A 24,355-nucleotide genomic window follows, 5' to 3' on the forward strand; every position below is an offset into this window, starting at 1 on the left:
AGCAGTACCGTTTCCACTTTGCTTCTGTGGGATCAGCTGTCGGAAATGCAACCGAGTTTTCGCTAACGCACTGTGCTTCAATCATGATAGCTGGAATGAATCATGTGGATTGAATCATGTGGGTTGAAGACGTGTGCAGTAGCTGGTTGTAAAAATAATGACTGGCATACTATATAATGAATGGAATGAATCTGTGTGGCCAAGTTCGCGGACCACTGCTGTCCGTAAATGTTATATATACTGACACTTCGAGATGTACGGCTTTCCTCAAGGATACAGAAATTTGCCCATCCGCCAGCGTTGTATCGCTAACCTTCAAAGAAAGTGCTTCAGCCCCGGAACGTCGGCGAGAGTGAGCACCACTCATTAAACAAAGGGAGTAGCGCTGTGCCATTTCGCGCACAGTATCAACACATATCTACTCCAACTGGCACGAAAACTTACGCCCACTTTATCGCCAACGTGTCAATGAGTGAATGGATGTATGGATGGATGGATGGATGGATGGATGGATGGATGGACGGAAAACTTTATTTAGTCCTGCGAGTAGTACTGATAATTAACCATTAAGCGGAGCGCTCCCACGTCGGGACCGGAAGGCCAAGCCTCACGGCCACGTCGCAAGCCTGCTGGACAGCCCAGAATTGTTCATCCAGGTCCGAGCTGCGAAATGCAGCCCCCCACCTGGACGCGTCCTTGATCGCCGAGTCTTTAATTCTTTCTGCAACACCAGAGCATGTGTTCGAGCGTGGCTAAAGCACCACAATCTTGGTAATAAGGCTCTGTATACGTCTCTGGATAAAGCATGTTCAGCCTCCGTGGGCACGGATAAGTACCAGTCTGTAATGAGTGAATGGGCGCACGCTTGAATATATGCGCACCATATACGCGCTATAAGTGACGGACTACACTGATAGCGTACGGATGGTCGACGCTGAATGCTTCGGGACGGTCCACAGGAGTACTTGAGTTAATTAGCGATAATACATCTTTGCTACAAGGTATTACAAAGTACGAAACAGCTACGTTTCAAGCCTTGCGCGCAGCAAGAACAATTTTATCGGAAATGAGCACGCCCGCGAGCGATTAGGCAGAAAATAATCAGATAGCGAAAGCACCGAGGAAATGTACTGAGTCAGAAATGTGACAAGACTGCTTCAAAATATTTGCGAACTAAAGAACGAAGAGCAAAACACACTAAATACTGATTCAATTCATGAGCGGTAAGTTTGAATAACTTAATTGGAATACATATTTAGCTTGCTTTTAGAAAAAGCACCCTTTGTGCTGCTCGCGCTGTTTCGACATAGCTTACTCAGCTCCGAAAGCGATTTTGCATGTTCCCTGAAGCTGTGGCCAAATATTCGTGTCGTCCACCCAGTCACCGTCTACTATATCTCCCGAAACAGAAGCTTGTTAAGCCGCACCGGCGTCATACATACCCATTGCAAACACGGAGGCAACGGAGACAGTTGAGGCAAACAATGGCAGTGCCCACTGGATCTCCGCGAAAAGGCTCAATAAGCGCATGGTTGAGCAGGGGCAGGTGATCCATGAGGTTATCGCATGCCATAGAGAGGAAGGAAATATAGAGGGAAGGTCATGTAGCAGTTTTGAGATATATATATATATATATATATATATATATATATATATATATATATATATATATCATCATCATCATCAGCCTAGTTACGCCCACTGCAGGGCAAAGGCCTCTCCCATACTTCTCCAACTACCCCGGTCATGTACTAATTGTGGCCATGTTGTCCCTGCAAACGTCTTAATGTCATCCGCCCACCTAACTTTCTGCCGCCCCCTGCTACGCTTCCCTTCCCTTGGAATGCAGTCCGTAACCCCTAATGACCATCGGTTATCACCCCTCCTCATTACATGTCCGGCCCATGTCCATTTCTTTTTCTTTATTTCAACTAAGATGTCATTTACCCGCGTTTGTTGCCTCACCCAATCTACTCTTTTCTTATCCCTTAACGTTACACCGATCATTCTTCTTTCCATAGCTCGTTGCGTCGTCCTCAATTTCAGCAGAACCCTTTTCGTAAGCCTCCAGTTTTCTGCCCCATATGTGAGTACTGGTAACACACAGCTGTTATACACTTTCCTTTTGAGGGATAGTGGCAACCTGCTGTTCATGATTTGAGAATGCCTGCCAAACGCACCCCAGCCCATTCTTATTCTTCTGGTTATTTCAGTCTCATGATCCGGATCCGTGGTCACTACCTGCCCTAAGTAGATGTATTCCCTTACCACTTCCAGTGCCTCGCTACCTATCGTAAACTGCTGTTCTCTTCCGAGACTGTTAAACATTACTTTAGTTTTCTGCAGATTAATTTTCAGACCCACCCTTCTGCTTTGCCTCTCCAGGTCAGTGAGCATGCATTGCAATTGGTCTCCTGAGTTACTAAGCAAGGCAATATCATCAGCGAATCGCAAGTTGCTAAGGTATTCTCCATCAACTTTTATCCCCATTTCTTCCCACTCCAGGTCTCTGAATACCTCCTGTAAACATGCGGTGAATAGCATTGGAGAGATCGTATCTCCCTGTCTGACGCCTTTCTTTATTGGGATTTTGTTGCTTTCTTTGTGGAGGACTACGGTGGCTGTCGAGCCGCTATAGATATCTTCCAGTATTTTTACGTATGGCTCATCTACACCCTGATTCCGTAATGCCTCCATGACTGCTGAGGTTTCGACTGAATCAAACGCTTTCTCGTAATCAATGAAAGCTATATATAAGGGTTGGTTATATTCTGCACATTTTTCTATCACCTGATTGATAGTGTGAATATGGTCTATTGTTGAGTAGCCTTTACGGAATCCTGCCTGGTCCTTTGGTTGACAGAAGTCTAAGGTGTTCCTGATTCTATTTGTGATTACCTTAGTAAATACTTTGTAGGCGACGGACAGTAAGCTGATCGGTCTATAATTTTTTCATGTCTTTGGCGTCCCCTTTCTTATGGATTAGGATTATGTTAGCGTTCTTCCAAGATTCCGGTACGCTCGAGGTTATGAGGCATTGCGTATACAGGGTGGCCAGTTTCTCTAGAACAATCTGACCACCATCCTTCAACAAATCTGCTGTTACCTGATCCTCCCCAGCTGCCTTCCCCCTTTGCATAGCTCCTAAGGCTTTCTTTACTTCTTCTGGCGTTACCTGCGGGATTTCGAATTCCTCTAGGCTATTTTCGCTTCCACGATCGTCGTGGGTGCCACTGGTACTATATAAATCTCTGTAGAACTCCTCAGCCACTTGAACTATCTCATGCATATTAGTAACGATATTGCCGGCTTTGTCTCTTAACGCACACATCTCATTCTTGCCTATTCCTAGTTTCTTCTTCACTGTTTTTAGGCTTCCTCCGTTCCTGAGAGCCTGTTAAATTCTATCCATATTATAGTTCCTGATGTCCGCTGTCTTACGCTTGTTGATTAACTTAGAAAGTTCTGCCAGTTCTATTCTAGCTGTAGGGTTAGAGGCTTTCATACATTGGCGTTTCTTGATCAGATCTTTTGTCTCCTGCGATAGCTTACTGGTTTCCTCTCTAACGGCTTTACCACCGACTTCTATTGCGCACTCCTTAATGATGCCCATGAAGCAATATATATATATATATATATATATATATATATATATATATATAGAAGTATCCGGTCTGACATCTATCGTAGGACGCAACATATAAAAACAGCAGTTCGCAACCAAGGCACACGAATCGCGCGCCGTTGTGTTACTCCGCTTGCCAATCACAGAAGGAAACAAAGTCGACAAGTTGGTTCTTTATTCTATGAAGTCGTCATCATGCGATGTTTTCAAAATGGCGTCGTACTTCATACCTACGGAGCGCCTGCTGTTCTTGAAGTCCTTTCACCGGCGAAAGCGACGAGGTGTGCAACACATGGACAGACAAATTAAGTGTCCGAAGTCTGAGCATTTAACTCTTCAAAAGTCTTCGGTACAGTTCATTTTATTGCTGAGCCCGTTTTACTCGTGAAACTTCACTGACGAAGTGAAATTTGACAGTAAATAGTTGCAGCGACGCGAGCGTTTTATTTCAGTTCAATAAAGAATTAGGCTTTCGCCGTTCCACTATAATAGACGAGTGAAAACGTGTAAAATTACGCGCTTTTAACTTTATTTTTTTGTGTGGCTCCCGCATTATTTAGGTAACAGGAAAAGTACGAATTCACTAGCTATTTGCCACCTCGCGGAGGAACAGTGGCTGGCGGTTAAGGGGCGTGGGCGCAGTGGCGTAGCAACAGGGGGGGCCGGGGGGCCGTGGGCCCCGGGTGCACGGGGCCAGTAGGGGGGGGGTGTCATATACGTCTGAAGACACCCCGAGAATTGTCGATATCCCCGCCTTCCTCGACTACACCCGGGGGGGTGACAGAAGAGCTAAGAGCCCCGGGTGCCAGACGACCTAGCTACGCCACTGCGTGGGCGGAGCTTCACTGCAGACTTTAGTTGTGTCCGACTATCTATCTATCTATCTATCCGACTATCGATCTCTTAGGAGACCAGCGTTGGAGTTTCAACTTGGCACGAGCGTTCGTCAGTAGCCCGCACTCGCCTGACAAACACGAGGCACGCTAAGTGGCGATAAGGCTAAAATGATAATGAAATGAAATTATAATGGGCAAAACAGTTTCGCACAGGAAGAGAGAGTGCACATGGTCGGCCCGTAGAGGTGATGACCGAAGGAATTGTCGCTCTCGTTGAGGAGGAAGTTTTCAAGGATAGCAGGCTGAACTTGAAAGAAATCGCGGCACAGGTAACGACCGCGTTCGGCATAATTCATGAGAATCTTCACATGACAAAGGTGAGTGCAAGACAGATGCCCCGAATCCTTTCTTCTGTGCACAAGGAGCATCGTGTTACCTGTCACCTCGAGTTTTTTAGAGCTCTGCCGGGGGAATGAAAGAGAAGCGTTGGAGTCAATTGTCAGCGGAGGTGAAACCATGGTCCTTTACTATGATCGCATTTCCGAAAGAGAATCGGTGGAATGGCGCAAACCAGCAGAAGCGCCACCGATAACAGCCAAGGTGACTCAGTCGACCAAGATCATGGCAACAATCTTTTGAGATTGCCGCGGGGTTCTCTTGATCGACTTTAATGAAAGAAATGCCATAATGAACACACAATCACGCGTCACTTCTACACAAACTGCCTGATGCAATAAACGAGAAGAGGCAAGATATTTTCCATCATGGCGTCCGTCCGCTTCACGACAACACTACAGTTCACACGGCGAGCGTTGCAAAGGCTGCAGCGAAGGACTGTGCCTTCGAACAAATCGATCACCCGCCTATACAGCCCAGACCTGGCGTCCAGTGACGACTACTTCTTTTCAAAGCTGAAGAAAGATCTTCGCGGCGAAAAATGTGCTGCTGATGATGAAGTGAAGATGCCGCCCGCGGTCATTCTGAAGGCAAAAGTCCAGACTATCTTTTGAAGGACATACTAATGTTAGTGCAAAGATGTGAAAAATGTGTTTAAGTGAAGGAAGATTGTATTGAAAAGTGACACGGTTGATTTCTATCTCCTTTATAAGTTGGTAAGGCCGGAAACTTTTGAAATTACCCTCGTGTGTGTGTGTGTGTGTGTGTGTGCATGCATATATATATATATATATATATATATATATATATATATATATATATATATATATACAGGGAGGCGCAAGCAGGCAGAAGAGGAGAAAGGAAATAGGTGGTGTGCTCGCACACACTTAACAGTGTTCACCGCGCACTCAAAGGCAGTCGCAGAACCACGTCATCCTAAAAAAAGTACATGAGTGTTATTGTGCCCGTCTGCGCGAATGATGGCCGAGTCCGTCGTCCCAGCAAGCTGGACGGCAAAGCATTCACAGAAAAAAAGAAGAAGGAAAGATTCAGGCACACGGGGCAGTATGGCAGCATCCCACTAAAAAGTTCAACGCATGCGCGAGATTATAGCGTTCCTTTCTAGAAAACACCACCATCCTGTGGATATTTAGGTCACTGTCTTAATTGTCACGGTTGAAGAAAGTTCAAGCTCAGTAAAGGACGCGGACAAGCAAATGGGCCAGAAGCACTTGTTCGCGTATTTTATTGCGTTTGAAATAACGTCCTTCGTAGGATACCTACATTTGTCGATCGTTGCTCTCATTCTCCTCAATATATGAGCGAGAGGAACATAGAGAGAGAGAGAGAGACATTTAATTATTGTGAGAGAAAAGCCGAGAAGTCGGAATGAACTACTTTGTCCTGGCCCGCTACTCAGCGTTGTGGGGAGGGGGGGAGGTGGAAAGGGGAACAAAAGAAAAAAGGAGAAAGTGAATACGATGATTTGAAAAAAAGCATGGATAAAAAATAACACTTAACCGGAAACACTTATTACAACCATGCTTTTAGGGACGTCGAGCTGGATATAAGTAAAACGAACGATTGTAACTTAAAGGGACACTAAAGCGAAACAATAAATCAGTTTAGACTAATGAAGCGTTGTTTGAGAACCCTGCAGGCAATCATTTCAAAAATATTGGTTGATTATTAGATGAGAGGAGGAGGAGCAGATAAACTTTAATAAAGAAGAGGTCTTAGGCGGGGATTGGGGTGACTTTCTCCTCCCCGCGGTGGGCTCCTCTTCTAGGCCGGACGCCAGGTGGCCGACCGACGATGTCGTTCGGCGACCTCTTCGGCCCGCTCCGTGACTCGGAGTTGAACCTCCGGGTCCGAGCTGAGCAGCGCGGCCTCCCACTGCGATTGGGTAGAGAGCTGCAGACTCTTCGACGGCTTGTCTTGATTACATGAGTCTATGATGTGTGGTGTGTCTGCCTTATGGTGCCCACAGAGAGAACAGACGGTGCTGAACTGCTCTGGGAACCATATGGAGTATATGTACGGATTAAAGAAAGTGTCTGTTTGGAGCTGCCGCCAACTGACTTGTTGTGTTTTACTTAGAGATCTATGTGGTTCTGGGAAGATTTGTCTTTCTTTCTTGAAGTGGGTAGTAATTTCTTTGTAGATCGTCATTCGCTCCTTGGCCGACCTGAGCTCGGGATAACGCACCTCCCGGTTAACTACGAATCCTCGAGCAAATTGGTGCGCCGCCTCATTTCCAGGATGGCCTGAATGGGCGGGGACCCACATCAATGTGATCTGGCGGGTATAGGAGATTTTTTGTAATATTTTGATGGCTGCTGAGTGGGCCCTTCCTTTGCAAAAATTTCTAATTGCGGTTTTAGAGTCGCTGATGATGTATTTGGCAGTGGTGGAGGTAATGGCTAAAGCTATGGCAGCTTCTTCGGCCTCCTCCGGAAATTTTGTTTTATCGATTGTCGCCGATGCGAGGGGAGAACCTCGATGATCGACAGCTGCCAGGGAAAAGGCGTCTCTGTCCGCATGTTCTGCCACGTCCACATGCGCCGTGTCTTTCTGAACTGAAAATCTTTCGTGAAGTTTTTATGCCCTAGCCTTTCTTCTGTTTGTATCGTAGTGTGGATGCATGCTTTTGGGCAGAGGATGGACTAATAAGTGTTCGTGCACGTGTCTTGGAATTGAAGGTCCAAGTATCAGTATTTGAATTTCGCGCCGAAACCCCAGCGTGACGTCAGGGATTCCAAAGTATGTTTTCGCATTTGGGCCACGTTGGCTGAATAAAGGTTCCCGAAACTTGCCATGTTTAATATTTGGTTCCTTTAGGACACATTGTAGTCAATTTGTACCGCTATATATAATTAGTAGGCCCTAGAAGATGCCATCAAAATCCATGACGTCACAGCCCCCAGGTGTGGGAACTTAAGTAGGCGTCGCCACCCGTATTGCGTTGTTGCGCTTTTTATGGCTTACCAAACGTCTTATCTTTGTAAGAGTGGTGTTTTTGGTGTTGTAGAATTGTAATTTACTGGTACAGAAGAAATCATTTTTCACTTTAGTGTCCCTTTAAGTGAGCGCCGTTTCGACTGAGAAAAGAGGAGCAGAAGAAGAAGAAGCATTCTAATGTCATGTACGCCGTGGAGATAGTGGACGGCAGGTACTGCTACGTTCACAAAAACAGGTGAGACGTGCAGCTTATACATACTGTGATTATGTTACGCTGTAGATTGTCTCTACTTCGCAGTTAGGAGTTGCCAAGCAATGTCAACGTTTTCAGTTTTGTTTCCTGCTAGGAAATATGGGCTGTTGGTACAGTACGCCTATTCCCTCTCTGATTTCTTTATTTCTAGTTGTATATTTAGAAAGCACAGCTTTGATACGAACGAGTATGTATGTATGTATGTATGTATGTATGTATGTATGTATGTATGTATGTATGTATGTATGTATGTATGTATGTATGTATGTATGTATGTATGTGTGTATGCATGTATGTATGTATGTATGTATGTATGTATGTATGTATGTATGTATGTATGTATGTATGTATGTATGTATGTATGTATGTATGTATGTATGTATGTATGTATGTATGTATGTATGTATGTATGTATGTATTGTAATGGTTGGGGTCGGGCATAAAATAGATGGTAGCTGGCCCATGCCATCGTCCAACTTATCCACGCTGAGGACGTTGTTGAAGGTAGAGACTTGTTCTGATCGCGAGAACTAGGAATATGGGATTTATTTACAGTATCTACATGAAAACGTTACAGTTCATCAGTCTAGCATGACTCTAAGAGAATGCACACTGAGGAGCCGCCAACGGCTCCTTAAATACACTCTGTCCTCCCTAGATCCCTAGGTGAGGGAAAGCGGCAGTTCAACCATCGACCTGGGAGCGTCCAAAGTCATCGTAGCCTTCGTAGTCATCGTCTTTGAGGGGGGGGGGGGGGTTACACACTCACTTCCGCGCAGGTTTCACTAACCACACCGAGGTGAGAGGGTTCTCACAGACAAGGGTCCTGCCCCGAGCAGGCACCTCTTGATCCCAGTGTCGACTCCACGGACAGTGACCGCCGCGTCTGTCCATTGACTGACGTCTTCTAAGAAACGTGAGACGGCGCCACAATACTTCTTATTCCAGGAGTTCCCCCGCTCCAATCATACCATGAAGGCGACGGCGACTCCACAAACAATACTTGGTCGACTTTAATTCTAGACATACTTTAATACCTTAATCGACTTTAATTGTAGACATCCCGGCGCCGTTCGGTTGGGGACGCGGTGCATTGTGGTCCTTAAAAAGCGAGTCATTGCAGCAGACATGGTTGCGCCAAAGGGCTGAGGACTGACGTATTGTTGTCCTTTCAAAGCGAGTGGCCGCAGCAGACATGCCGGTGCCAATGGGCTGTTGACTGGGCGGTCGCTTCTCAGTAGATCGCCAGCCCCGCCGCTGCGGTGGGCTGGGAGAATTTTGTAGGTCGGTACCTCTGCAGGCCGTTCGTAACAGTATGTATGTATGTATGTATGTATGTATGTATGTATGTATGTATGTATGTATGTATGTATGTATGTATGTATGTATGTATGTATGTATGTATGCATGCATGCATGCATGCATGCATGCATGCATGCATGTGTGTATGTATGTATGTATGTATGTATGTATGTATGTATGTATGTATGTATGTATGTATGTATGTATGTATGTATGTATGTCCGCACCTAACCTTTTTCAGTCAATGATCAAATGGGTTGAGCATCGGGCTGCTGTGCTGAGGGAACCGGGTTCAAAAGCAATCGTTGGACCAACTTGGGTCACTGCATGGGTATGTAACACTGGATATGTGCCGCTCTTCAATGAACCCTGTTGACGCTAACTTGGGTCACTTGGTATGTGCCGCTCTTCAATGCGAGAGAGAAAAAAAAACACTTTTTAAGCCTTCTCCGGTGCTGGGCGGAATCGAACTCGCCTCATAGATATTCATACACGCACCACGCGCGGACCTCGCGACAGCGCCGAACGCACAGCGTGTCCAGCGGAACAAGCGAGAGCGGAGCCCGGCTGTAGTACATGCTTCATACATGACGCATTTCGGCGGTGGCGATATGGTGTGTCAGTGTTTCAATGCTAATCGCAATTCAATGCAATCGACATTCATCGTAAGATAGGTTCTGCTGGGATACTTTTTTTTTCAGGTGGCTGGATATAGGTGCTCTTCAAGTATGGTAGACATAAAACAGTTGGGTGTTCTCATATTTGACGATTCTGTAGAGTTCTCGCATGGACTAAAGGGCTGAAAATTCTTAATGTGTTCTGTAGCTGTACACTTTTCAATGATTCTGAAGGTGCAAGAAATGTGTTCAAACTAAAATTTCCCATGCACATATATATAGCTAATTGGCGCCGTAAGGGGAGCGTTACATATTTTAGCTTTGCTGTAGCCATGCTAAGTGTCACCTCGTATTTTTGCTCATATGCTGGAAATTACAGTGCGCACGCAAACGGCGAATATATATCCGCAGTCTAAGCGGTTATGCAAAACGAGAGAATAGAGACTGCGCGAAGGACAGGACCAAAGCAGAGACGACGTATATAACACACAGCGTTGTGTGCACGTCATCTGCTTTGGTCACCTCCTTCTGTTTTTATTCCCTTTGTATGAGCCAGCCAGCCCAATGCAGCACACTCCTGCATGCAAAAGAAACTTATCTGGGGAGGTATTCCGTAAGAGTCCACCTCGTGGACATGCCCATTTCGTCTGCTATGGAAGTTCGGATTGGCTGTGGCGCCTGGCTGCTGTGCACGCTCAGCCCACCACAGCCAATCAGAGCTCCAGCAGCTGACTGCGACAAATGAAGTTTTCTTTCCTAGCAGCTTTTCGTGGCAATATACTGCAGCAAGTAAACATGACGACACAAGAACCGCACGAGATGAACTTTCGTTGCAGTCCAACTCCTGTGTCGGATATCTCAGTGCGTACCAAGTAGTCATAATTATAGTTCACAGTTTAAGACTATACGGCTTCCAAGTCGCATACCAGATGTAATTTGAGTCAACTGCCATGTACAGTGTGTAATCTATATGGGACAAGCCAGAACCCTTAGTTTTTTTTTTCCAAACCATGAATAGCGCGCGGTACCTCATTATGGCAGTGATAATTTCGCCGGGAAAGTGTACACTTTCACTAGTTTTCGATTAATTTTTTATGCAAAGTCGCATCGACCTACTAATAAGAGCTTCTTCATCGAGGCTCGCTTGCTCGCTTCGTTCACCGAAATTACATATTTGAAGCTGGCGCGAAAGCGCCACGGATATACAGCCTTCAAATGTGCTACACTCTAAGAAGAAATGCCGAAGTTGTTCAACGCGCAACCAGCGACTTCGATCCTCATATCCGCTCGCGATGCCAATGCGATGCAGGCACGTGCACTCTCTGCGGTCGCTTTGCACAGAGCGCGCCTCGGCGTTGTACCGGCTTCGCTCGCCGCATGTGATGCGCGGACTGTGGCGCCTGTCGGGTCTGGAGCTGCAGCAGCTGGCCGACAGCGTGGTCAGCGCGTCCCCCCTGCGACAGGTCGCCTGGTGGGACCTGGCGCCGCTGTACGTGCCCCGCAGGCTCCACGAGCTGCTTCTCGACAGGCTGCTGATCGCGCACGGCGACTTGCGGGCTCTGCTCGGCGCCATCGAGCCGACAGTGCTGACGAAGCTGCGCGTCACCAAGGTTCGCTATATGCGGGCGCACGTACGATCCGGCGGCCCGGCACGCATTACGTGCCACGGCGAGATAACGTAAATTTATACGAAAAATCGCCAAACATGGGATATTTGGGCTAGTTGCCGAGACTGACATAGTTGAGTTTACGAATTGATTCACCACCGCGTCCTGTGGTAATTATTATGCCCAAAGTCCTGGAAGCTTTAAGAAATTAAAAGAGCTGAAGATAACGACAAAGACAAGATAGACAAAGCCGTGATGCTGCTTTAGTAAACTGTTGTTTATATCGCACGCGCTATCTTGTGTATCTCCTTGTTGCACGTACTAACTTTCACTTAGCCCACAGCTGTGATGCCCCAAGTCTAGAAGTCTTGTGCTTCTTATTAGGAGGCATTGAATGAACACTTATGGAAAGCGAGGAGATGTACGACACAACTGTTTTTCGCGATATAATCTTCTGTCTGTCCTTATTCGACGTAATTGTATCTTCAGTTGATCGCTTTCGGCGACAATACCATCTCCATATGAGGTGCAAACCGCGGTGCGATTCCTATCTCGTGACCGGCATCCACTGACGTCCTTATAGTTGCGTAAGAAGGGTGCGTTGGAGTGTCACGAGTACTGTCGTCGTCATCACCATTTAGATCTGCGTCCGAGGAACCACCAACCAAATCTTTCCTCAGATGTCCCAGAAGATTCCGCACCCCCCTTCACTCGATAATGACGCCTCTTGAAAATAATCGGCTATACGTTGCCAGCTAGTCCCCTAGCTCTGTTAATCTCATTTCATTTATTTTTCACCTAAAAACCAGGAAGCATTACTTAAGAGGGGGAGAGGAGGGATTCATCTCACGTGACAATTTAATATTACTTATCGGAGCAAAACGAACAAAAAGAATGCGAAAGAACCCATATCACGATTACTGTCGACGGTAATGCGTTATCATTGAATCTGCATAGCGACTCAAGACATTGCCACCGTCGAACTGAGTTATGTATAAGGCGTGTACTGAAGCGGGACTCTTTCGCGCTTCCCTAAGAACCCTCGGCGCCAAAAGAAAGCGTGCGTTGGATTAGGGGAAGAGTATGTTTCAGAAGTTTAGCAAGGTGGTTAGTTAACTTTCAGTTAGTTATGGCTGCTCTCACTGGCAACGCGCTCCGGAAGTAATGACAGCGTATAGCGCAGTTCGGGAGTGCTCAACTCCACAAAAGGCGCTTGCTAAATTTGGCTTCTCCACAGCAAAAGGTTTCGTGCGGAGAAGCCCTCTTCGATTATCTATTGTCTCTATATCTCAAATAATTGTGTTACCGAGAAATAAATGGAATGAATGAGTGAAATTTAACGCGAATATTTCTGAACTTGGGTCAGAACTCGTAAGAAACTGAAAGAGCTCTCAATTTTAAGTTATTGAAGCCCAAAACTCGGAAGTGACGCAGTAGCATCAGATCTCAAATTTCGCGTTTTTGCTTCGCTAGCGTGGGTCTTCATTCCAGGCAAAGACCGTAACAGTCGCCAGCTTTAAATATTGTATGATAGACTGCAATTGAGCTTTATTTCAATTAGGCAATTAGCCTGGACCGGTCGTGGCAATAATTAATATTTGTGTCTTCACATCCACCTGCTTCGAAAGCTCGAAGGTTGAGTCTCCAGATAGTTTTGACATTCCCACTGTCAACCAGTCTTTCACATTCATGCCGTTTTGTTACACACAGAACATATGCTCGCAGTGGAAGTGACATAATATATATTATGTCTGAAACATCATTGTTCGTGGCGTTCTGTTGGCATCTCAACATCTGCTTACATGTGCAACACATGACTAACAGTCTTCGCTCTGTCTCAAATTAATGTATCGTTGGAGAGCATTGAAGCTAAGAGGCCTGTAGAGACTGAGTTTGACACTGAGCGCTGACGACATTCCGACGCGAAGAAACACGTAACACAAGAACACATGCATTCGCGCCCATGATTGGCTGGCCCCAGCTGTAGCTTGCTGACCAGTATCGCGTTACCGTGGATATCTGTTTTCGTATTAATCGCCTGTATGTTTTTTTTGTTCTTTGGAACATGAGAACGTGGCTGTGCATAATAACATCCGCACCCTGTAAACCATTTTTCACCCGGGCCAGGACTCGAACTACGTGGGAGACGGGCCCTCTAACACGAAGCTGCGACATCGCCACGCTAGGTGTCAGCACGATGCTATTCTGAATAAATTTTTTCCGGTGACTCTAATTCTGAAAGCAAATCGAATATTTCATGGTTACAAGAAAATTTCATGGCATATAGAAGACGGGGACAACGAAAAGAAGACACACAATTGAGCGCCACTTCCGAATGATTTTAACCCCACCTAACATATATGCAATTAAGAAATTAAAATATAGTTGGAAGTAGCACTTCTATGTGCTCATTTCGTATCCTCCGTCTTCTTCCTGTGCTAAGGTTTGCCTTACAATCATGGATGGTGCTAACTAGAATTGCCATCCTCACCGCGAAAAAAAAAAGAAAGAAAGACGGCCGCCGAGAAGGGGAAAGGGAGCAGCACACTTTTTTTTTTCATTACGTACTGTATCCAAAAATACACAAAGAATGAAAACAAAGTAAAGTGGCGATAAGCCGAGTGCAATCGAAATTTATTGATCGGCTTTATATAAAAATTAGTTTGCATAATTTTTTTTAAGACTCCAGTGGGTAAACTCAATACACGCTGAGCGTCACTTCCAAAGTTCAGGGTTGCGTGGAGGCAGAACAAACAAGGTGCGTCCATTTCGCTCGTGTGGTACAAACTTATCGTGCCAGCTGACGCGAAAAGCACCAACAGAGGACGGCTGGAAATAAAGTATCCGATAGCAGAAGATGCAATTGGACCCACGTAGAAGAAAGCTCGCAAGAAAAAATAAAAGTGAAAGGACGGACCACTGAGTTTCGCACCTCGGGATGACGCGACAGTTTCACGATAGTGAACAGTTTGAGAAACTATATAGGAATGAATCCGTTTGCGACAATTGACATTGTCTAATATGTATACGAACGGATTGACATAGCGATGCAAGTTATGTGTCAATTGAACTGGAAAACCACCGGTGTGAGGATCTAACCGGCAGCCGGCAACGTGAAGACCGGCCAGGCGGCGACCGTATAGTACACCAACTCGCCCCAAACGTACAACCTGAACTTTTCACTTCAGTATCTCTCTGTCCAAATGGAGGTCGCCTTCACCGAATGTCGCCGCCTCTCTGGCTCAGATCCGGTGCACGTGCCAGGTGAAGAGGAACGTCAACACATCTGGCCTCCACTTGGGCTTGGGCGAGGCGTGCGAGGCGCAGTACAGCGAGGACGTTGAACGCCTGGCGAGATTGCTCGCCGAGGCCAAATCCTTGCAGGAGCTGGTGACCGACCTGCCGGTCAACGTGAGGCGTCTGGTCGCGTCCGGTCCGTACGAGGCCCTGAAGCGCGTCCGCCTGGCGCGCGTGGCGTCGTCACTGGCGAAACCCGGGGGCCGCCCCACGTACGACCGGTACTTCCTGACGAGGAGGGAGCTACTGTCGCTGCTCCAGCAGATGCCAGCACTGCGAGAGCTGCACTGCGACGCGTCGCAGGCCATCGGCTCGCTGGAGGACGCCGAGCTGGCGCTGTTCGCGCGGCTGGAAGTGGTCCACCTGCTGCACGAAGCACCCGAGGCGCACGCCTCGAGCGAGGAGCCCTTCGCGCCCTGTGCGCAGTTCCTCGTCGCGCACTGCCCCAACGTGCGAGAGGTAATCGCGCGGAAGGCCGCGGAGTACCATTCTGCGCGCGTCATGATCCATCTTGAAAGCGCTTGGCTAATGCATCAGTAACGTGTGCTTATCTCGAGCCCTCTTGAGTGAAACAATAAAAAAAAGTGTCCAACGATTACGGCACTCCCTAATACGAAATTTGAGCGCAGCTCGATACGAGTTTTCATTTCGCGATATATCGTACGCGGGGCGGCCCCCGGGGTTCACCAGCGTGTGATATCGAAATCACCGCACCGACTTGCAGTGGGCCATTGCCGTCAGCAGCTCCGAGGAGGGAGGGGCAGTATGGAAACGGTGGCATGATGAGCGACATCTGAGCCAGCTGTGGAAGAATACGACGACGAACGCGCGAACAATACTGCATGAGTGCGTTCGCGCGGGTACTCCGAGGGACGCCGAAGCTAGCGCCTAATAGCTGCTCTCTAAAAAAGAAAGATTATTTGATGTTTATTTGTGGGTTACCTTTCTACAATGCACCCGAAAAGGAAAGTGAAAATCGACGCATTGACAGCGCTTGCAAGGTTTAGCGTGGCTAGCTTGGACTCTTTCGTTTGGTGCCTTTACTCTGGGATTCAGTCGCAGGGATGTTCACTCCGAAGTCCAGGAAGTCCTTGTTGAGTCCAAACCGATCAAAATCCCTGTTAAGTTTCTACCTTTTCCTTTCTTTGTGTGCTTTACAATTCGTGATTAGGAATTCTTCCTATTATTATTGCTTTCAACAGCACTTACTGTATAGCATTCCTGAAAGCTAATTCGTGGTTATATAACTTCGAATAAGCCACCTATTTCTTGGCCAACCCCCTACCCCCCCCCCCCCCCCCACCCACTGTGGGTATAATCTGCGAGTTGGGTCGTGAACAACGCGCTGTACAGCAACGGTGACTCCTCGAACGGTGTTTAAACACTATGGTTCAAACCATACGCGGGCGCAACATGTCTGCGCGGCGCCGCACGCAGGTGAACTCTTGCTGGGTAGAAGGAACAACCCTCTGGCAACTACAAAACGTGTCTTGAACGAGCGAAATTCTTAAGGATGTTCTATTCCGCACGCTGAGGCAAGCTTCCGTGGCCTAGTGGTTATAGAGTATCGGGCTTCCATACAGTGGCGTAGCAACAGGGGGGTCCAGGGGGCCGTGGGCTCCGGGTGCAAGAGGCCAGCGGGGGGGGGGGGGGGTGGGGGGGGGGGGTGTCATATACGTCTGAAGACACCCCTCCTTCCACCGGCTACACCCGGGGGGGGGGGGGGGGTGTAACCGAAGACCTATGGACCCCTGGTGCCAGACGACCTAGCTACGCCACTGCTTCCATATGCTACAGAGGTCCTTCGCTGAAATCCGGCCGTCGGACAATTTTATTAGTTTGTATGTGTATCCCACACATCACTGCGATGGCTACGACAGACGTTCGCATGGAGTGTGCTTAGACGTAAAAACGGAAGTCGCCGACGGGCGTCGAAGCCGCCTTGAAGTTCCCGCGCCAGCTAGTCGTGGCGCCACCTACTGGTGCCTAGCTAGCTTTCTTTATCGGTTAAAATGGACGACGTTGCGGAAAAGACAAATACAGAACTATGCAAACTTCAAGAACGTTTGTGCCGTCACAACGGTCCAAATGCGAAAAAATATACTTTGAAATCTATGACGTCAAAGTGACATACCGGCGCTGAGATTTCGGCGCGATATTCAAGAGCAACATAGACTGAATGAAACTTTTACTTTGCTTTTGTCGTCTCATAATTAACCTCTTACCGCGAAATTTATGAGTATGAAAGATTTGAATGCCAGTTATGAAAAAAAAATACTTTATCGGTATAAACTGATTTGAAGTCTGCCCTTAGTGTTCCTTTAAACTTCAGCTCGGGGTTTTACCGCTCGCTCGTTAACCATGAAAATACCACTGCGCACAGATATTGCATTCTATAGCGAATAGCTGCCTTGTTCTTTATTCTATGGCTGCCTGGACCAGCCTCGTGCACTGTGACAATGGGAGTTCGTCATAGGAGGAAGTTTTGGGGTTCGCGATCACCTCCACGGCCGTGGTGCACTGTCGTGATTTTTTTTCTCATGACGACTGCGTTCGGCTGCAGCTTGTATTTCGTGCGGCCGGACCGCGCGACCTTCGTCCCTTGAGCGGGCTGCGGCACCTCGAACGGTTGTGCGTGTGCTACGGTGGCCGAGGTGCGCGCGCGTTTATGGACGAGTCCCTGCTCGATGCACTGGGCCACGCCGCGACCAACCTGCGCCACCTGGAACTGCCCACGGAGGCGCACTTACGGCCTCAAGTAGGTGTGTCGATGTGGATGCCTCGAGTTCGCCTGTGTGCATGCATTAGCACTACGGGCTTCGGCTAATTCGCTTAGCCCCGAGCGATGGTCAGCTTCACGGTGGCCGCGCGGATGCAAAGTACAGAACATGAAGAGGAGAGAAAAAGTAAAAGGAATATGCGGCATGGAGTAACAGTTAAAGGGACCCTGAAACGATTTTGGCGATTTTCTACAAACGTACTGAGTCGTTAGAGTAGGTTCTTCTGATCATTAATTGATGCATCTAAGTGCTCTGCGTAAAGCGTGTAATTTATTCTAAGGTTTTAAAAATACCCATCGCTGCCGATCGCAGCGCACTGCTCGGCGGAATTTTAAGCCGCCCCTACCCATATGATGCAAATAACCCATATTACGTCACATGGGCGAGCTATCTGATTGGCTGACCAGGGCGCGTGGTCGATAATTTTTCCAACTTTATGGTGAACAAATGATGCTCGTAATAGTTGGAATGTTAGTCACTTTGTTTTTGTAAAAAGAAAATAACTTAAAGAGAATACACAAGAATAGTTTTTTAGTACACTTCAGCACTTCCGGCACACAGCAAGTGTCGTCTGCTTGTGTTACAACGTACTCCATTTTGACGAGAGCGCCGTGGTCAGAGTCGGTCTCAGTCTTTTCGCGAGCACTATGATTCGGCTTTGTTGCCTTGTGGACTGCAAACCTAGCGACCTGCAAACCGCGAGTCCAGTATTAGGGCAAGCGCAAGGGGACAGGGTCTGGCCGCTTGACTGTGCCGGGATAAGCCACGAGATGAGCAGAAGGGCAAATGTGAACGGTCTGCACAGTGCAGCCACCTGGTGGCACAGAGCTCAACCATACACAGTAGCAGCAACGAAGTGTATTCTTTGCTGCTGGTGTGTATTTTTCGCAGGAGTGTAATCATCAACACGTTGATTATAAATGTTTAAAATGCTTTACACTTGGTTACAGCAATATTAGCGCTTTGTTTGACTGGTTAAGCGCTGCGCCAGCAAGTGTCTGGACCGCGCAGACCGATCAAGCCGCTCACGTACGTCTACGCTAAAGTTCCTTCATCAGCTTGAGTTTATGCCTCCAGTCATTTGCCGAAATGACCAGCTTGCCTGTTTTTAGCGGAGTACCGGACACGTTCGGCGCTACGACAGAATGCTCGCAACGCACGCTGCTTCGATAGCTCTCGGTCGACAGCCAAGCGGCTAGCGGAGAGGTCTCGCGCGGGAGGGGGCGTGCTCCTAGACAACCGGAAGTGAATGATGTGACGTCGCATCGTGACGCTGAACCAGTGAAGGCGGAGCTTAGCGCCGCTCGCTCGGCGAGCGAGTTGAGGAGGAAAAGCATAGCTAGGGAGGAGGGTAACTTCTAATCGCTTGCAGCTCCATTAATACGTAACGCCTCACTTAAATTGTGGTGCGAATGTTCTACTTAAGCTGTACCCTACGCGCCTACAAAATTTGTCCGAACCGTTTCAGGGGCCCTTTAAAATAGAAGGCGACATAGCTAACGTTGTCTCGTTTCCTTTCTGATGGTGGTAAATGTCGCATACGGGTCTCAATTTGCGCTGAACGGCCGACCAGCCTATTCGTTCTCGGCTGGCCGGTCGGTCAGCCTGCATGTCATATATGGCGCCGGCCGAGACAGAAAAATATTGTCCGTGCGGACTTCTGACTCGCGACCCTTCGGTTGCGAGCCTACGCACTACGGCAGTTTCTACGAAGTGGAGTAGCGGGAGTATCGTTATGGCAGCGATGATTAATACGATCAATCAATCAGTCGCGATACACACGCACAAGAGGTAAAAAGAAAGCGGACAACGCGGCGAGCGATTTTGCGCAAAGCTGTTGGCTGCGGCGTCTCTTTGTAGAAGTCCAAGGACTGAAAATCGGTACTCCGGCGAGGCGTTCTTGTCTTCAATGTCCATGGAATCGTCAATGCTTGAGGCCTTAACCTGATTTCTTTTTTTGTACTGGGTGCGATGTGAACACTACCTGTTACGAACACGCTCCACGTGTGGCGCCACACGCGCCCAAATATACATTGAACCTCCTGCTCACAGGCGCTGGCGGACGCCTGCCCCGCGCTGGAATCGCTGGTGGCGCGGTGCTTCCTCCGGCGGAGCAACCAGCCGGTCGCCGACGGTCGCAACGTGCGCCATCAGCCGCCTCCCGCAGCGCCCGGCACCGCCGCCGGGACCCTGTCTTCGCTCGCGGATATCGAGCTGATCACCCTGAGGGACGCCGCGGCGCTGATGCCGCTGTGCCCCGAGCTGCGCACCGTCACGCTCACGCTGCCCCACATGGATCCCGCGGACGCGCACGAGCTGGCCGACCTGTGCGATCGCTGCCCGAAACTCGAGCGCATCACGCTCAACCTGATGGGCTCGTACCCGCACCTCACGGTCGTCCACTTCTTGCAACGCGTGGCGCGGGTGCCTCAAGTACGCAGTATATATATAAAAAAAGCCCCTCCGTGACTTTCCCCGCCGAACTCGGAACTAAGATCGAGCTAGCGTCGATCAAAGGAAGGGGTGGGTGTCTTATAGTGCGGAGAATCTCTGCTCGCGCGCGTAATGCTCTCAGATACTTGAACGATCGTCTCACCTTTGACTCGGCAAACAGTGGAACCTGCCATGGGCGCAGCGGGAAAGTGGCGAAACACGGGTCGGTACTACGCGTTACGAAAGCTTCGCGCCCGAACAGGGACGCGAAGGACAGTATAGCCATTTCTAGCATTTCTGTCGCATAGGTATAAGCCGTGCTGTGATGCGTCGTCAACTTGCTGCAAGGGGAAAAGCGCTAATGGCGCTTTTCAGTGGGTGAACAAGAACACTTAGGGGACACGGCTGCTTAAAAACAGTGGCTTCGTGCGCTGCTCTCAATAACGTCAACGGGTCTTGCGAGCTCGCTACAGCGCTGTCTGTGCGTTCACATTCGCCCATAGAAGCACCGTAAGATCCGGTAGGCAGCACTCTGCTGTAAAATAACATAAAGTTGAAAAATGCCAGGCGAGTGCTCAAACCGCTCGAGGCAGCGCAGAGTCACTTGCCCTTACATCATATATGGCGATCCCACTTGACTGACGCACCTGTTGCATAGATTGCATTGTAGTGCCAGGTTATTGTGAGGCAGAGTGTAGGAGGTCATTTTTTTTTTACGGCGCTCCTTCGGCTTAGCAAGTTCCATTTTCGAAGAAAATGGGAAGTGCTCTTATTGAATTTCGCGCTTTTAGCTCTCAGCATTGCTCGAAGTCACCGATATCGCCATGTATTTTTCGCGTGTTTGGGCGCTTGTCGGTGTGAATAATCCGTTGAAAACTACAAGGCTGCACTTTCGTTTATTTTCGCAAGCGTTGCAATCGCTACTTTATTAACAGTATGACGTCGGGGAGCTATCACGGGAGCCGCAGCGTTGCGAGTCGCGATACGTCTTCAGGTGTCAGCCATTTAGCTTTCACTTAAAAGCGACATTAACGAGGACCACTAAATCGGTTTAGTGTAACACATTATTTCAAAATACTATTTTCGTTTATTTCGCGGTAAGAGGTTGCAAGGTCAAGGTTTCACTCCCTAAATTTTGCGCCGAAACCGCAGAACCGAAATGTCAGTGTGGTGTCACAGGCCTTCGTAGAATCTTTATTACTTCGGGCGGGGGGCTGCGACTTAGTAAAATTTAATGAAACTGGCCAAGTTCAGTCTTTGCCTCCTTAAGAATACAATGATTTCTGCCTCTGCAGATGAAAAATCATCTACCCCCAAACAGAGTCCCTTAAAAGCTTTGACGTCACGGGGAAACTGCTGCAGCAAGTTCAACGTGGCATCGCCACATTTTATTTCTGCATCTTTTCTAAGTTGCCAATACTGCCAATACTCAGCTCACAGCAAGTGTGGCTTTTTTGACGTTATAGAAAGGTAGCTGAAAATCCTTTAATCTTTGGTGTCCTTATAAGGTAGTTTGAGGTAGTGTGAGGGATATGTTAATTAAGATTGTCTGCGCCGAAGACGTTCGCACGTCGTAGCTTCGTCCGCGCCCTTTAAATTTTTAGCATTCGCGGTGTACACGTACATAAACATTGAAAGTGTGTGCCGTTGACATTTTTTGCGTGGCACACTAGTTCACGGTGGTACTCATGGAGGAAGGAAACTAAGGAGAGGCCCTACCCCCTCCTCGCGCTACGAGAAAAGTGTGGCGGAAATGACGTATAGGTTCTCATTTTTTCTGCTGCTTTTTTATTTTTTTTGCTGCATGGCCACGTCTTTTGGGCCACAATGGCGGCGTTGTTCTGATTTTTTGAGCGTTCACACGTGTTGGTCTGGTACGTTTCGTGCCGTGGCAAAGGCGCTGTGTGGGCCGGTTTGCGTTAGTCACCGTGTCTTGTTGCGCTGTGTTACCTGCACCGTGCTCTGCCGGATGTTGCGCGAAACCACGCGCAGCGCGGCGTGGTTTCGCGAAAGATGTAAACAAGAGAGGAGGGTGGCACAAAAGGCGGAGCATCGCCATGAGCAATGCCAACTTCCGGCTTCACTTTTGCTTCACAAAGAGTGACGTCAGGGCCTCTCCTTAGTTTCCTTCCTCCGTGGTGGTACTAATCGAACCGTTCGACGCCCAGTCATGCACCATTTACACAAGTGATGGCGCACACGCAAGGTGAAGACGACTACTATTGCTTAGAATCTGTTTGAAAATTCACTTTTCTTTCTCAGTAAATAACAGCTATTTGGGCAGCACGTAATGTGTTCAGCAGTGACATCATGGTCCCTTCCTTTTAGCATGATCAAGTAGTGCACGAGGCATTGCTGCATAGCTACAAATGATTAAATGGTCCTGGAGAGAACATAGTGTGAATAGCAAGCTCGTCATACTGAAGGAATTTTTGGCCTTCAAAGCACAGAATTCTTTGAGCGAAGGCGACGATGCATCAAGCATCTTTAGAGGCTTCCTCAGTGGGCTTGTACCACACACAACAATCTGGCAACCAGATAAGCAACTGATCTTCTACAATAAAATTTAAACATTTTCACAAAAGCAGGCTCACCTCGGCATTTATCCTCATTGCCAAGGACCTAGCATTTCAGGTAGCAGATTATAAAAACTCCAAAGATACCATGGCATTTTCCAAAGTGCTTTGCGGCGACTCTTTCTTTTTAAAAAATTTTGGAAACTTGCATCAAGTTTACGATTAAACTATTGAACGATAGCTCCCCGCCAGAATACTCCCTGGGTCCAGCTGCCATCTTGTGGTTGGATGTCTTGCGGGTTACTTTGCAGCTTCTCCTTCAAGCAAGAGCAAGCATTGATTTATTTAGCTATCTCATGCCTTCACAAACATAGTAACCTGTTGAATTTGCCTAAATATTTTGCACCCAAATTTAGGTGAATGCCAAAGAAACCCAGGTGGTCATAATTGATCCTAAACCCAGCACCACGAAATCTTTTAAAGTCGTATGGTGATGTGTCATCTAAAAAAAAAAAATCAATCAACACAAAACTGGGGAACATCGCAATCTGGCGACGGCTGCGTACGGCACAACCGAGTTCGGCTGTGTGGGCCCTAACTTGAAAGTGATCTGGAAAAGTATAGTCTAGATGTGCTGAGGGACGATAGCTTCACTTGCACTGCGTTCTCGCCACTTAGTTTGCCTTGAAGCGAGAGGCAGTAGAAAGGCATTTTCACTCGGATGCAAGCAAGCCGCTTGCATCCCCTAATCTAAAACTCTATTCACTAGAGTACAGTTGGTTTCTGACTGTTTCAAGTGGGAACATCACCAAAAACCCGCGGCACCTGTTAGTCTAACTTGACTGTCCATTTACATGCCTCACCTCCTGTATGATCATGTGCCTCTGTTCCACCATATTTCTCTCTACACAGGTGCAAGTTTTTGTCATGAAAACACCGGACGTGTACGCCGACCTCAACATGGCAGGTCCTGCCAACTAGGATCCATGAAGATAATGCACTGCAATGACAGCTGAACTTTGACGGACCATCATATATCATTAAGAATATTTGTAGGAGCCATGTATGTTAACTATATAAGCAATATAAACTCCAAATATGACAAAAAATTAAACTACTGAGGGCGTGCTATCCTGTTTTGGTTGTTGAACTGCCAATGCACATTGAGGGGCAAAGGGAAATGACTCGCACTGTGCACAAGTTGTTGCTGTTAGCCACTTCTGTACAGTATTATTTCACGTGCATCAGCTAAGTCTTTCGTTCTGGTTCTCTCATTTCAGGCAACACTACTACGGATGCATTTCCCATTTCTATCTATGTAGAGCCTTATTTGCTTCAGTTGACTTTGCAGTGAAATGGGATCATGAGAGATGTGCAAAGATTTCAACCTGACACTGAAATGTCAGGTCCACACCACACTCTGGCGACGGCTGCGTATGGCACAACCGAGTTCGGCTTTGTGGGCCCTAACTTGAAAGTGATCTGGAAAAGTATAATCTAGGTGTGCCGAGGGCCGATAGCTTCACTTGCACTGCGTTCTCGCCACTTAGTTTGCCTTGAAGCGAGAGGCAGTAGGAAGGCATTTTCACTCGCTCTCGCTGTCGCTCTTCCTCACGCCAGCGTTTTGACAGCGAGTCTCCAGTCATTGAGTGAAATGAGTTTGTTTGCCTGTGCGTGTGACACCATGCTTATTAATTTAGAAAGTGAATGTTTACGAGCTTATACAATG

The 24,355-nt window shown here is 47.7% G+C and overlaps 1 protein-coding gene across 5 annotated transcripts; it reads left to right on the plus strand.

Moving 5' to 3' along the window:
- Window positions 1–7,990: 7,990 nt before the first annotated feature.
- On the plus strand, window positions 7,991–23,843 carry LOC135902485 (uncharacterized). 5 transcript variants are annotated; one of them, XR_011512979.1, is made up of 6 exons: window positions 7,991–8,056; window positions 11,303–11,603; window positions 14,847–15,356; window positions 17,461–17,655; window positions 19,730–20,200; window positions 23,539–23,649. XR_011512979.1 is itself a non-coding variant. In XM_070536307.1 (6 exons), exons 1-6 carry the CDS (start codon window positions 8,004–8,006, stop codon window positions 23,640–23,642), a joined length of 1,638 nt encoding a protein of 545 aa, XP_070392408.1. In that variant the 5' UTR covers window positions 7,991–8,003; the 3' UTR covers window positions 23,643–23,843. The 5 variants fall into 5 exon arrangements, 4 of the variants coding, with proteins under 4 accessions (XP_070392408.1, XP_065288658.2, XP_065288659.2 ...); XM_070536307.1 differs by having other exon boundaries at window positions 17,461–17,659; window positions 23,539–23,843; XM_065432586.2 differs by having other exon boundaries at window positions 17,461–17,659; window positions 19,730–20,110; window positions 23,539–23,833.
- Window positions 23,844–24,355: the final 512 nt, after the last annotated feature.

Source organism: Dermacentor albipictus, chromosome 1 (assembly GCF_038994185.2).
Source record: "Dermacentor albipictus isolate Rhodes 1998 colony chromosome 1, USDA_Dalb.pri_finalv2, whole genome shotgun sequence".
NCBI classification, from domain to species: Eukaryota; Metazoa; Arthropoda; class Arachnida; order Ixodida; family Ixodidae; genus Dermacentor; species Dermacentor albipictus.